The following is a 14,977-nucleotide window of genomic DNA, read 5'->3' as shown; positions in this document are numbered from 1 at the left end:
AGCTGTGGAGTGTGAGACAGGAACTACAAGGCCATTTACTTCAACTGACATCTGTTTGTTTCGAAGAGAAAGTTTCATTTTTGAAATCAGTTACTTTCTGTTGAGCAGTTACTTCTTGCTCAAACCATAAAACAAAGAAAGCATTACATCCTTTTAACTGCATTTCCAGACTTGACCTTGGCAAACGTCATGACTGCACAAAACTAGAGGTTCTTCTGAAAGCACTGACTTGAAGGAATAGTTCACTTGAACATTACGATTGTCATTATTAATCTGAACAGCGGAACATGACAGCGAGAAATTGCGAATTGAAACCTTCAAGCTTCAAAAAATGCAAAATCATCATAAAAGTCATGCATACGACTGCTCTATTTCTATTTCTATATCTTTATTTGCTGATAATCATTCTTTACAGTGAGCTGAAACGGGCGGATTCATAAATGAACCATTTATACCTGTGAACCGAAGCAAAAGATTCATTGAAAAGATCACACTTGAATGAATTAACAAACACCAAAGTCCCTTTATGCATATTTCTAATGTTTATATTTTTAATAATATTGCCAGCTGTTGTGGAACTACAAGCTGAATCTGACCACAGATCCGAAGTTTGAGTCCGTGGCGCTGGAAGTGTGTACGAGCACCATGCTAGAGGTCAGTTTCTGCTTTTTGGAAATTATTTTTATTAAATCTTTTTTTTTTTTTTTAAGCACACTTGTGTTATTATAATATATAAATTAATTTAATATTTTTATATATTTAAGTTATTTCCCACATAATTGAGTCCTCAAAGGTTTTATTTATTTTTTAAATCCCCCTAATCATTTTAGAATTATTATTCAAAATTAAGGAATTCTGCAAACACTTTATAACAAGATTCCATTTGTTACCATTAGTTAACAAATAAACTAACGATGAAAGTACTTCTAAAGCATGTATTAATCTTTAGTTAATTAAAACAATAAACACTTGTATTTTTATTAACTAAGGTTAACAAAGATGAATAAATATTGTAACAAATGTAACCAAAAAAAAAAACCTGTATTTTTCTTTTATGTATATTTCAAGATATATTGCTGAAATATGCCTTTTCCCCCATTATCCTGCCGCCCTAATTTCAATGCAGACGATCCGACATCTACATTTGTAATGCAATGTGATTTCACGTTTGACTGCACTTTGAGCTGCCATAATGTAATTAAAATGAATCTCAGTAGACAAAAGTTTCCCACTAACCTCTTCACGAGTGTGTGTGTGTATGTTTTGATGCACATTTGTGGTTGAATACACAATTTAATTACCATTAGTGAAATTGACTTGATATTAAATAACGAATGGTATTTTTTTCATGTCTGCTGCATTGATCCTTGACTGCTTCTTCTCACGAATAATGAAAAGAGCCTTAAATCTGTTTCTCAGCTGAAAGAGTGTGCAGATGAGGAGCGGGGGAAAGGCTATCTGATGTCCTGCCTGGTGGACCACCGCGCCAACATCACAGAACGCCAGTGCCATCAGTACATCACTAAGATGACCAGCATCATCTTCAGCGACTTTCGGCTCATATGTGGCTTTATGGACAAATGCAGAGAAGACATCAACACCCTGCAGTGTGGAAGCATCGCAGTTGGAGAAAAAGTAAGCTTGTGTTCCAATAATAGCTGTGAATGCTTTGACTCCTTGCCCACTTAAAACCGCAAAGCTCTAGAATATCCCTTTGGGAAGCCATAGGCTGTTGGCTTGGTACCAGATGGCTCTGTGATGTAGTGACTCTGCCGTTCCCGAAATGTCCACATTCCTCCGGGCGTGCTGGAACACGGGCACCCGTTCACCGCACTTGCCTCGTTCCCCCGGGGGCACTCTGCTGAAAATTAAAAAAGTTAACTTTAGACTCGTCTGCTCGTTGACTTAAAATAGCCTAAATAAGCTCAGACTGGCAAACATACAAGATGGCAAGTGAGGAATGAAGATTATATTTAGCCGCTTAGTCGTTTTACGCATATTTTAGATGTCTTTTAGATTGCGGGTTATGCAGTAATTAAGTACTATTATATGAGTAGCTGACAGCTCCCATTCTGTAGTGCCTTTTGCCTTTAAATATCACTCGTTATTTGTCATTAAGTCGCATGCCTTAAATTCTGACACTAAATTACTTTGAGTGGGCATTTGAATGTCATTATCAACACTATTTTATGGTGTAATTTGTTTACAGTCGCCTTGGGTGATGTTTTCTCACGGACCTCAGGAAGTGTTCGTGGTTAAACACATGGCTATCACTTAAGTGTACAAACCAATGATCTCTGAAATTGCTAACATTCTTCAGCAGACTTTTATTGAAAATTTTATTTTCTTTAACTTTTAATTTTAAGTAAAAAAAACTGTTATTTATTTGTTATGTTATTTTGTTTTGATATACTTATAATTTGGTGTTTATTTTTATTTGTGTTATTTATTTATTTATTTTCCTCATTCTCTCAGTGTTGTGATATTGTTTTTAACTAAAACTATCAGTTTGAAATAAATAAAGTAAATAAATAAAAAATAATCGAATGAAAAAATTTATATTAGAAATTTTAGAAATGTTTCCTTGGAAACTAGCTTAAATCATTTTACATTGAAGTACTAATATAATTTAATCGGAAATAAAAATAAATCAAAGCTAAATGGAAATGTAACAAAAACTAACTAATAAAAATAACAAAAGCATAGAATACATTACTAAACCTACATTATAATAAAATAACTATACAAATATAAAACCATATTATTTATGATTTAATAATATTTTAAATATTTGATTAAAAATGTGATAAAATTAATAATAGTAATAAAAATCCAAAAAGCTCATATTTAAAAAAAAAAATAAAATAAAAATAACAAAAACTTTTACATATTTATTAAGATCTTATTGTCATTTCTTCCTTTGTCTTGCATCATTGTTAATCTATCTGGTTTTCACATTCTTTGTAAATATCTCACTAGTTTACATTTTCACTTTGTGATTCATTTTTCCTCCCTCCCTTTTATCCCTTCAGTCTAACATATCTGTTGTCCCAAAATAAACCCTAAGCCAAGCTGTCCCGAGTCCTGAGGCCAAATATTTTATTTTTGTTCGGTTAGGACCTGCATTCCCAGGGTGAGGTGATTGCGTGTCTTGAGAGGGCTCTGGTCCGGGAAGCAGAGCAGCAGGATAAAGCTCGTCAAATCAAGGATGCCTGCAAAAAGTCCATCATGAGAGTGGCTGAACTATCAGCAGACGACTTCCACCTCGACCGCTACCTCTACTTTTCCTGCCGAGATGACCGCGAGCGCTTTTGTGAGCATGTATGTGTCAGCTTCTCCAATAGTGTCCTCTCATCCATCACCATAACTGCAGCCTAATTTGCATACTTCTACTATTTGCTACAAGTATATACTTTACTGGAAGGGGGCGGGCTGGAATGATTGACAGCTGCCTCTCGTGTGCTGTGAGTCTGAATGACAGGATTAGACCACACAGCTGTTTTGTGTATTTGTGAACATGAAGCGTCCAGTATCTCCCGACTGACCTGAATTGATCTGTCAATGCTTAACATTTTATTTATGTTTTCTTTTTTTGGTCACAGACCCAGGTGGGAGAGGGCAGAGTGTACAAATGCCTGTTCAACCATAAATTTGAGGAAGCAATGTCAGAAAAGGTGCAGTACAATCTCTAATTACCCATATATTGAGTTTAATACTACAGATTGTGGGAAATAAACTCAAACTGAATGTAAACGTAAGCTGTTTTTTTGTTTCTCAAACAAAGAGTACAACATAATGTGCATAAAATGTCAGTTTCTGAGCCGAAGTCGTAGTCTAGAAGAAGCCGCAGGAATGTTGGTGGTCAGGTTTGTGTATGTGTTTGTCCTGTCTGAGTGTCTGTGGAGTTAATAAGCATCTCTGTCCACAGTGCAGAAACGCCCTGACCACTCGGCAAAAGCTCATTGCTCAAGATTATAAAGTCAGTTACTCCCTCGCGAAGGCCTGTAAAGCAGACTTACGCAAATACCGCTGTAACCCAGACAGCAGCATGCCTCGCGCCCGAGAGGCCAGACTCTCCTACCTCCTCCTCTGCCTGGAGTCTGCTGTTCACAGAGGTCTGCTCGTCTCATTACATATCATACTACAGCTGTACTCTGACATTGGCCAATATTATCTTTTTATTTTTCAGTGCTATTTGATATTGGTTATTTCATTATGCATGTTCATTTCATTATTACTCATTATCATTCATTTAATTATTATACAATTATTATAAATTTTAACATTTAAATTAGTTTGATATTGGATATTCAGTTGTGCATGTTATTTTTTATTCATCTACTTAGTTTTTTACTTTTTATTATTATTGTTATTATCATTATTATTATCTTTATCATTAATTATTTTTTACATTTATAATGGTACCATATCGGTTATCTGCTAATGTTAAATGTTTTATTTTTTGGATATCAATTATATTAATTTTCTACGTTAATTATTATTATTATTATTATTATTATTATTATTATTATTATCCCTGTTATCATATTATGATTATTACTTTTACATTTAGAATAGTACTAAATCAGTTATCTGCTAATATTAAATAATAATATCATTTATTATTTACTTAGCTTTTTTTATTATTATTATTATTTCAGTATAGTTTGATTTTGGATACTTAATTGCTCATGTTAATTTTTATTTTACTTTGTTTATTATTATTTATTATTCATGTTATTATCATAAGATCATGATCCATATATACATTTAGAATACTACAATATCAGTCATGTGCCAATATTAAAGATTTTGGGGTTTTTTTGTGTATGATAAATGATATTTCATTGTGCATTTTTTAATTTTAATTGGAATGTTATTCATATTATTCATATTATAATTATTATCATGTGATTACAGTTCATATTTTTTACATTTAAATTAGAACCATGTCGGATGTATATATATATATATATATATATATATATATATATATATATATATAATTATAATTATAATAATTATATATATATATATATATATATATATATATATATATATATATATATATATATATATATATATATATATATATATATATATATAATAATAATAATTGTTATTATTATTATATATATATTTATTGTTTGGTATTTGGTTTTTAATTGTGAATATTTTTTATTTTACTTTATTATTCATTAGTAGTAGTATTAGTGGTACCATATAGTTATTACTCCTATCTACATTTAGACTAGTTCCATATTAGAAGTACTAAATGCACTTTTAGTTTTTTCAAACAGGAAATGCAGTATACTGTATATTCTGTGCAGTAAATAACGTGCTGGTATTCTGTTCCAACTATAGTCTTTGCTCTCCTTCATGCACGTTCAGGGCTGTTTATTGATTTGCTGCAACCTAATAAGTTTGTTCATTGTTACGTTCCTTCCCGTGGGTTTCACTGCTGTCATCTCAGGCCGTACAGTGACCGGAGACTGTCAGGGTGAGATGCTGGACTACAGACGCATGCTAATGGAAGATTTCTCTCTGAGTCCTGAGATCGTGTTGCATTGTCGAGGAGAGATCGAGGCGCACTGCTCAGGACTGCACCGCAAGGGACGCACCCTGCACTGCCTCATGAGAGTCACCCGCGGGGACAAGGGCACGGTGGACAACCTCTGTCAGACAGCAGTAACAAACCTTTATGAACTGCATTTATTTGATCAACATTGTGAAATAATATAACAGTGTATAATTTGAATGCATTCTGAAATGTAATTTATTTATGTGATGCGCAGCTGAATTTCCAGCATCATTACTCCAGTCTTCAATGTCACATGATCCTTCAGAAATCATTCTAATATACTGATTTGCTGCTCTAGAACTTGGATTTATTTTTATATTTTTTTGGTTTGTTTTAGCTCCAGACTCTTATCCAGTCAGCAGACCCTGGTGCTGATTACCGGATTGATCGTGCTTTAAATGAAGCCTGTGAGTCTGTGATCCAGACGGCCTGCAAACACATCCGCAGCGGAGACCCTATGTGAGTCACGGTGCATTGAGCGTGGTGTATTGTTCTCTGTCATCAGTGGAAACTACTAAGTAAACTACTTTAAAGCACCAATACTCTCACAGGCACCATATAGACCTGCAGTGGATTTAGAGGAGAGAGTCAAATCCAGTGAAGTGTGTGTGGAGTGTATGTGTGTAACTCTTTTTAAAAGGAAGAAAGATGAAGAATGCAGCTAAGTCAAGTTTACACAGTGTCTGCATCGGAAAAGGCTATGTAATATTAAAAAAATATGTATTTATTATTTTATTTGTTATTTATTTTTATTATATTTATTTAGTTGTTTATGTTTGATAAGGTTTATTTATTTAGTTATTTATGTTTGATAAGGTTTATTTATTAAGTTGTTTTGTTTGTTTTGTAAATTTCTAATTGGTTATTTTTAAATTGTTTATTTTTCATTGATTTTTTTTTTTATATTTGTCGAATAAAATGTAAAAAATGAATGCAAATGAATCCAAATGAATGCATTGGAAGAGACTCAAATAAGGGATTTGTTTGTTTATTGATTTATTTCTTTATTTTATTTATTTGGATCTATTTTGAAAAGGTTATATTTATTAAATTATGTTTTTTTTTTTAATGATTTATTAGTTTTAATTTATTTTAAATTAGTTTTTAGAAACAAGTTAACATGTTTCATATAGTGGAAATATTGTAGTATGTGTCAGCTTATTGTATAATCATATAATGCCATCCGTGTTGAATACAAATGTACTATTAACATGTTTTTCTTTTATTTCTGCAGTAATGCCAAGCAGTGTTTTATTATATTACATTGGAAATAGAGTTGTTGTTGTTGCGTTCATTTTATTTGGTGGATTAAATAAAAAAAAACATGTGCTTGTGTGTTTGTAGGATTCTGTCTTGTTTAATGGAGCATCTTTACACAGAGAAGATGGTTCAAGACTGTGAACACCGTCTTCTGGAGCTGCAGTACTTCATTTCAAGAGACTGGAAGTAATCAACCTAACCTTTCCATTTCCCTTTTCCTTACCTGACCTTACCTGATGACTCAGACAAAATAAGACCCTTGAAACCCCCTTACGCTTTCAGTTTGATGTTTTCAAGTATGTTTGTGTGATAATAACATTCAAATCCATTCAGTCGGGGGTCGTCATTGTACATGTTTAATAGCTCAGCACTCGTCTGCAGTTTGATTTGCGTGCCTGATGCGACCTTCACTGTGTGTGTCTCTCATCTGTTCAGTTTGAAAAGGATGCCCACACAGTGCCATTATAATAAAACCATTAGATGGTCATAACTTCATTCACAGCCCATTAGATTCAAGTGGTTTTTAATTAGAACAGTTTGAAGCAGCAATTTGGTTTGATGGTCCATTGTGACAGGCTGGCTGTGTGATGCTTTGTTTGTTACAACCCTACAGAAACTGTTGTTCTCTTCTCTATTGTGACCAAATCTTGGCAAAATGTGGATTAAAAAAAACAAATTGTAAACCTATTTTAGATGCTGATTCATGCAACTAGCACTAAATGTATCTAAGAGACAATACAGTTAAAATTTTACAAATATTTTATTTGATCAAAAATACAATAAAAATAGTATTATTGTAAAATACAAGTTTTTTGGTAAAATTTTACTTAAAGCCTTTATGTATAATGCATTATAAAAGTAATTTTAATGCAATAATTATGCCTTCAAATGCTTACAATTATGCCTTCTGTGCTTTTAAAATTCAGTTATAATTATTTTCGACAAAATAACACACATTATGAATAATTATAGTGCATTATACCCTTTAATAACACTTTATAATGCATTATAGACAAATGCTTTAAATGAAGTGTTATCCCGTTTTCTATTTGAATACCTTTACAAATATAATTTATTCCTATGATGTGAAGCTGAATTTTCATAATCTTTTCTCCAGTCTTCAGTGTCACATGATCCTTCAGAAATCTTTCTTACATGCTGATTTACTGCTCAAGAATTATTTCTGATCATTATCAGTGTTGGAAACAGTTGTGCTGCTTCATATTTTTGTGGAAACACAAACTTGTGTTAGTCAAAGATTTATTCTTTGATCTATAGTAAGTTAAAAAAGAACAGCAGAAATATTTATTATTATTATTCATGTTGAAAACAGTCATTCTGCTTAATGTTTTCTGTGGAACGCAAACCTTTTATTGTCTTTGAAGGTTGAGGTTAAAGTCCGGTTAGACATGTGACTCATTTTTGTCTCCTGTGTAATTTTTCCTCCAGGCTTGATCCTATCTTATACCGTAAATGTCAGAACGACGCGTCCAGACTGTGTTACACCCCGGGCTGGAACGAGAGCAGTGAGCTGATGCCTCCTGGCGCTGTGTTCTCCTGCCTCTACCGCCACGCTTACCGGACAGAAGAGCAGGGCAGACGGGTGAAAAGCACAAACAATGTCCATTTTAGTCAGTTCTTATTATCAGAATGAAGTCTGGTCCACCTTTCAGTTTATTCTGACTAGGAACTACCTACTACATACAGAAAACAGTTTTTCTGTAACACTTTAGACATTTTATATGAGAGAACATACATGTCAAATAGAGAGCATGTGGTTTTGGATTCATCCATTGAATTTGGTAAATAGATAACATCAAAATAAATAATTGGACTGATATTCTGTGGAAATGTTCAATAGTAATGTGTCTTCATGTGCAGCTCACCAGGGATTGTAAGGTGGAAGTCCAGAGAGTTCTTCACCAGAGAGCTCTGGATGTGAAGCTGGACCCTGAGCTCCAGAAACGCTGCTTGACTGACCTGGGCAAATGGTGCAGTGAGAAGACCGACACCGGACAGGTACACAATTATTTCTGGGGTGAAACTCCTCAGTACATGATTACCGTATTTTTCGGACTATAAGTTGCACTGGATTATAAGTCACATTTATTTATAACCAAGAACCAAGAGAAAACATTACCATCTACAGCCTCGAGAGGGCGCTCAATGTCTTCAGTGTAGACTACAGGAGCACTGAGCTGCATAGAGCGCCCTCTCACGGCTGTATACGGTAATGTTTTCTCTTAGTTCATTTCTCTCGGTTCATGTCAAATTCATTTTGATAAATAAGTCGCACCTGACTATAAGTCGCAGGACCAGCTAAACTATGAAAAAAAGTGTGACTTATAGTCCGGAAAATACGGTAGGTTGAGTCAGAGTTGGTTTTGTCTGCCTCAGGAGCTGGAGTGTCTTCAGGACCATCTTGAGGACCTGGTGTCAAACTGCAGAGATGTGGTGGGCAACCTGACAGAACTGGAATCTGAGGTACGTTTCCTATTCCACACCGCAGCATCTTCATAAACCTCAGAGTGGAGAAGGCGTAAAAGAAAATGCTTGTAAGATAGGATCTTCTGTTTTGTTGTACTGTTTACTGTTTGTGTATATTAACATTGAACAGTTTGGGGTCAATAAGACTTTTAAATTGTAATGATATTTCACAATATTACTGTATTCATGATTAAATAAAGGGTGAGCTTAAGAAACTTCTTTCATTACATTATAAGATCTTAGATTTAAATATCTAGAATTTCAGAATTGAGGGATTTTTGGGAGCGATGATCTTGATTTATGGTCACACTGTTGTGTTCACAGGACATTCAGATTGAAGCCCTGCTGATCCGAGCTTGTGAAGCGGTCATCCAGAGCCACTGCCACGTGAGTACTGGCAACACACACATCAAAATTATTCCTTTTCTTTTTTGTAACCCTGAATTCCTCATGTTGGTCTGTTTTCTCCCAGGACGTAGCTGATAATCAGATAGACATGGGGAATCTTCTGGAATGCCTGGTGCAGAACAAACATCAGAGGGAAATGAATGATAAATGTGCTGTGGGCGTCACTCATTTCCAGCTGGTAAGCAAGTCACACAACCAATTTCCCTATGTTCACTTTGAATGATGACGAGCAAATGTTTTCCCAAATGTCACACTGTCCCAGCACTGAATGAATGGTTTGGAGCTGGTTTGAGGTGTTGACCATGCTAACTAATCAGCCAATATTTGCAATGTTGAGATTGACATCACATTTTTTGAGTGAATTTTGCATATATAGATATTATGAAAATGAGATGCTATCATTGTTATTATAGTTAACTTATGCTAAAACTGAAGCAAAAATAAAACTTACAACTTATCTAATATATCTATCTATCTATCTATCTGTTCTTCAATTAGTGCTGTCAAACGATTAATTGCATCCAAAATAAAAGTTTTTAGATGTGTGTTTATAGCTAGTTTATGTATTCCGTATATATAAATACACACACATGCATGTATATATTTAAGAACAATTGTAAGTTTATACATTTAAAATATTTATATATAATATCAATTACAGGAACATAAATATATACATGGAAATATTTTCAAAATATATACTGTGTGTGTGTGTGTGTGTGTGTGTGTGTGTGTGTGTGTGTGTGTGTATACATAATAAATATACATGGTGTACACACATATTGTTATGTAAACAAAAACGTTTATTTTGGATGCGGTTAATCATTTGACAGCACTACATCTATAAAAACTACTAAAACATGATTAAATTACTAAAGATTGAACTAAAATCAAAATGAAAACAGATTTATAAAAAAAGATTGTATGTCAATAATACTAAAATAACACTACCATTACTGTCAAAAAAGTGCACGATATATTCAATAAATTGCATTCATTTATATAATGAATGAACAGTTCATATAGGCTATGAGGTATCAGATGTATTTTTATGTCAAGTGTATGTTTACAGGTTCAGATGAAGGACTTCCGCTTCTCCTACAAGTTCAAAATGGCCTGTAAAGAGGACGTACTCAAACTCTGTCCCAACATTAAGAAGAAGTGAGTTCACAAATCCCGCAGCTGTCTCTTCAGGCTTTCAAATGTTCTGCATAAACTCTGTTTGGATTTTGTCGTTCAGTTCTGATGGTGATTTATTGTTATATAACATCTTTTCATGGATGCTTAAATCATCACGACCTGTCTGTGTGTCTCCTCTTATTTTATATCTCTCGCTCACACAGTCATCCTCTTGAACTGCACATTTTTTATATCCTCCGCCTCAGTGTCTCTTTCACCCTCTTCATGTGTCATTTCGTTATTCTTCCACCTCAGGGCGGATGTGGTCATCTGTTTGAGCACCACGGTGAGGAACGACACTCTACAGGATGTGAAAGATCAGCGTGTGTCTCTCAAATGTCGGAAACAGCTGAGGGTGGAAGAGCTGGAGATGGTGAATTCACTTTACCCAAGTTAAATCACACACTCCACATTGTTCAGACCCTTTTACAACAAAAGTGGACTGTAATTTATTCGATCAAGGTCCTAAAAGTACCATTGAAGTTTCATGCAACTTTTTCATATATTACTCATGCGCTATATTCCAAGTCTTCTCTCTGTCCCCTTCATTTGCAGTCGGAGGACATTCGACTGGAGCCAGAGCTGCACGATGCTTGTAAGAAGGATATCAACAAGCTTTGCTCCTCTGTAGCCTATGGAAATGCTCAGGTAACGGTGTACTTTGATCTTGTACTTTTCTAGACAGCTTTATGCACCCACCTGCAGCTGCTGCGTGCAGACACATGATGAAACTTGTCCAGTTAGAGAAAGAAGATTCATTTAACAAGATTCCCACAGTCACGGAGCACCTGGAAGTATAGGAAAAGTTTAAAATTGAAATTTACAGGTCATAAAAATGCCTTTCAGTGACTTGCTTTCGATCTTTCTGACTAGGAGTGGCAATTTATATGAAAAAAAAACAACTTAAATTTTCAATAACCTGATGTTCTGCCTAATGCTCTATGACTTTTATAGTCTTGTGTAATTATGGAAAGTAAAAAAAAAATTGTTATTCACACATAGCAATAGTGTAAAATATTTTTGAACAATGCTAGAAAAAGATATTCATTTTAGAATATTCATTTTTTCTTTTTAATTTTTTTTTTTAGATTTTATTAATTTCCAGGTCTAGAAATCACATTTTTTTAATTCCTAAATTGTAACATCTGTGACATCATAAATGTCTTTAAAATTCACAAATAAAAATGACTGAATTAGAATAATGAAATGTCAGTTTACATTTAGATTTAAACTTAAGCTCTTGCTTATTTGAAAGTTTTTGTCTTACTTGAATTAATTTCATGCCATCTTAAGTTCCAGCTAAATGTATACACAGTTGCTTTTTTACATGTAACTTAATTTAAATTTTTTACAAATGGAAAACTGCTCCATCAGTCTTTCTAAAACAATTAGCAACACTTTAGGTGAACATGAAAGACTGAAAAACATCATGTTAATGTGGAAACCCTGGGGAAAATCCAACATTACAGCCAGATAGTTTAAACCACATAGCAAAATACAAAATATATATACAGAGTGGGATTGTTATACATGTTATGCAAAGCTGGGTATTTGCACACATGTTAAAAAAAAGTAGGATTTTCCTTGCTTTTAAATTTTCAGTGTGTAACGCTCTTAACTTTCTCACCCCGTCCATTAAAAACCTAGCTATAAAAATGATTCAGCCATAAATCATGTTGACACTAACATGAGCACATTAACATATGACCACACGTTTAAATAATTACACTTATTCAATAGTCAGCAAGCTGGTGGGATCATGTTTAGTCAGGTAACAGCTTAGATTAGCGTGGGTTATTAAAAATAATAATAATAATGTGATCAAATATTAATGCATCTAATCATGCATTCTGACTGACATGAAAATTCCATAATAAGTAAATCATTTTCTTGCTTTCAGCACAATTCCAGCTTTAACTACCACCAATGAAATGCATAGCTAATGAGTAGAGCTGTTCGTTTGTAGTGTTCGTTTAGTGTGATTGTGGTTTTAAAAATACATTCAATCATGGCTTAAGTGAAACAAATCAAAAGCCGCAGCAGTGAAGAATAGAGCTCTATTAACTAACCGTTGGCCGTCCTCTTCTTCTCAGATCATTGAGTGCCTCAAAGAGAACAAGAAGCAGCTGACCCCGGTGTGTCATCAAAAGATCTTTAAGCTTCAGGAAACTGAAATGATGGATCCAGAGCTGGACTATCAGCTCATGAGAGTGTGCAAGCAGATGATCAAGGTGAGTTGTTCCAGCAGGTAACTAACTTGGGTCAAGTCCTGCAGTTCCCTTCGGTCATATCCTGACATTTTGTCCATTTCCTAAAGCTTTCCTGTCAAAGAGAAAGAGCTGATGGTTATAAACGTACTCTGGATTGTCAAAGATCAATAGTAATGGCTCAACCCCCATGTTTTAATTAACTTAAACTCAATAAGATCAACATGGGGCCAGAGAGAAGCGGCTGATAGATCGGACCTGATTTAGAAAAGAGTATTAAACATTTAAACCACACAACCTTGTCTTTGAGCGAAATACTCTTCCTTTCCAAAGTTTGGGGTGAGGAAGATTTATATCTTGAAAGAAATGAATGCTTAAAATTATCGATTGATCAAATTGATGCAAAGTGAGAGAAATTACTTTTATAATGTTGCAGAAGTTTCCTATTTGAAATAAATACTGTTCTTTTGTACTTTTGATTCACTTATAGAATCCCGGAAAAAATATATATATATATATCAAGGTTTCCACAAAAATATTAAACCGCAAAAACAATTATATTACTATTATCACCATCAAATCAGAATATATGAATGATTTCTGAAGGATCATGTGACACTGAAGACTGGAGGAATGATGCTGAAAATTCAGCTTTGCATCTCAGGAATGAATTGCAATTTTAGATTTATTAAAGTAGAAGACTGTAAATTTAATTTGTAGCACTGTTTATGAATGAATATTGTTTTTGTATTGGTTTGCAAAAAACATCAACATTTTACCGACCTTAACTTTTGAGCCATAGTGCAGTTTAAGAAAAGCAGTTTTATGCCACTTTGCATCACTGAAGAGCAGTGGAGGGATGAAGCAGTAAAAGACGAGGGATTGTAATCACAAAAAATTGCCAGTTAATTTGCCAAAATGACTGAGCCGTTAGCTATCTACAGACATTATAGAGGGATTGAATTCTGCCTTACGTGCAAGTCAATTTAGCTAAAATCGCATGCTAAGTGACTTCATACTTGCTTTTCAAGGGGCTGTAATATGTTTCCCATAGATAGTCCAGTCTGTAGTTAAGTCTGTTTCTACTTTTCTTTGTCCTTCACAACCTATTTGTCCTTGGTTTAGCGTTTTTGCACCGAGTCGGATGCTAAGAGCATGCTGCAGTGTCTGAAGCTGAACAAGAACAGCGAGCTAATGGATCCCAAGTGTAAGCAGATGATCACCAAGAGACAAATCACTCAGAACACAGGTGAAGACCAAACACATCTGCACTTCTTTAACTGTTAACTACAGGTTTTTTCAAGCCGTCATCTAAATCTCCCATTTTTGGTTCCTTGAGTTGTGTTTTGAGGCTAGTTTCTGTCTTTACCTCCTGGCATTGAATCTAATATTTAATGGCCTCTTTTTCTTAAAGAATATTTTAATTATTTCAACTTTTGCAATGCTAGTGTTTTAATTTTTTTTCTGTGTTTGTGTTTTCAGACTACAGATTGAACCCAGTGTTGAGGAAGGCTTGTAAAGCAGACATACCCAAGTTCTGTCAAAGCATACTCAGTAAAGCCAGTGATGCCAATGAACTGGAGGGTCAAGTCATATCCTGCCTCAAACTCAAGTATGCAGACCAGGTATGTGTGTCACTGAATATTAGCAAGGAGTATGTAAGGGATAAAGTACAGTCAGCCCAGTATTATAGTCTTGTATCATACTGAAGGGTTTCTGTTGCTATAATGACCATCTAACTGTACAATATCTTGCTTATTGCGCAACTACTTACTTATATCATCACTGTTACTGGTATTTATTTTTAACTAAAACTATTTAAAATTGCTTTTGGTAATTGAAATAAACTAAATAT

The 14,977-nt window shown here is 34.2% G+C and overlaps 1 protein-coding gene across 1 annotated transcript in view; it reads left to right on the top strand.

Moving 5' to 3' along the window:
* Positions 1-14,977, top strand: part of LOC113118121 (Golgi apparatus protein 1-like) — a 37,441-nt gene that overhangs the window by 12,760 nt on the left and 9,704 nt on the right. The window contains exons 3-21 of the mRNA XM_026287046.1: positions 568-654; positions 1,420-1,635; positions 3,118-3,321; positions 3,603-3,674; positions 3,929-4,115; positions 5,474-5,688; positions 5,919-6,040; positions 6,926-7,027; positions 8,291-8,444; positions 8,723-8,860; positions 9,239-9,325; positions 9,653-9,715; positions 9,801-9,914; positions 10,809-10,897; positions 11,171-11,288; positions 11,471-11,563; positions 13,009-13,146; positions 14,248-14,371; positions 14,605-14,747. Coding sequence (XP_026142831.1) covers positions 568-654; positions 1,420-1,635; positions 3,118-3,321; positions 3,603-3,674; positions 3,929-4,115; positions 5,474-5,688; positions 5,919-6,040; positions 6,926-7,027; positions 8,291-8,444; positions 8,723-8,860; positions 9,239-9,325; positions 9,653-9,715; positions 9,801-9,914; positions 10,809-10,897; positions 11,171-11,288; positions 11,471-11,563; positions 13,009-13,146; positions 14,248-14,371; positions 14,605-14,747 — 2,466 coding nt within the window. The remainder of the gene's footprint in view (positions 1-567; positions 655-1,419; positions 1,636-3,117; positions 3,322-3,602; positions 3,675-3,928; positions 4,116-5,473; positions 5,689-5,918; positions 6,041-6,925; positions 7,028-8,290; positions 8,445-8,722; positions 8,861-9,238; positions 9,326-9,652; positions 9,716-9,800; positions 9,915-10,808; positions 10,898-11,170; positions 11,289-11,470; positions 11,564-13,008; positions 13,147-14,247; positions 14,372-14,604; positions 14,748-14,977) is intronic.

Source organism: Carassius auratus, chromosome 18, assembly GCF_003368295.1.
Source record: "Carassius auratus strain Wakin chromosome 18, ASM336829v1, whole genome shotgun sequence".
NCBI classification, from domain to species: domain Eukaryota; kingdom Metazoa; phylum Chordata; class Actinopteri; order Cypriniformes; family Cyprinidae; genus Carassius; species Carassius auratus.
This window is presented reverse-complemented; position numbering and strand designations above follow the sequence as displayed.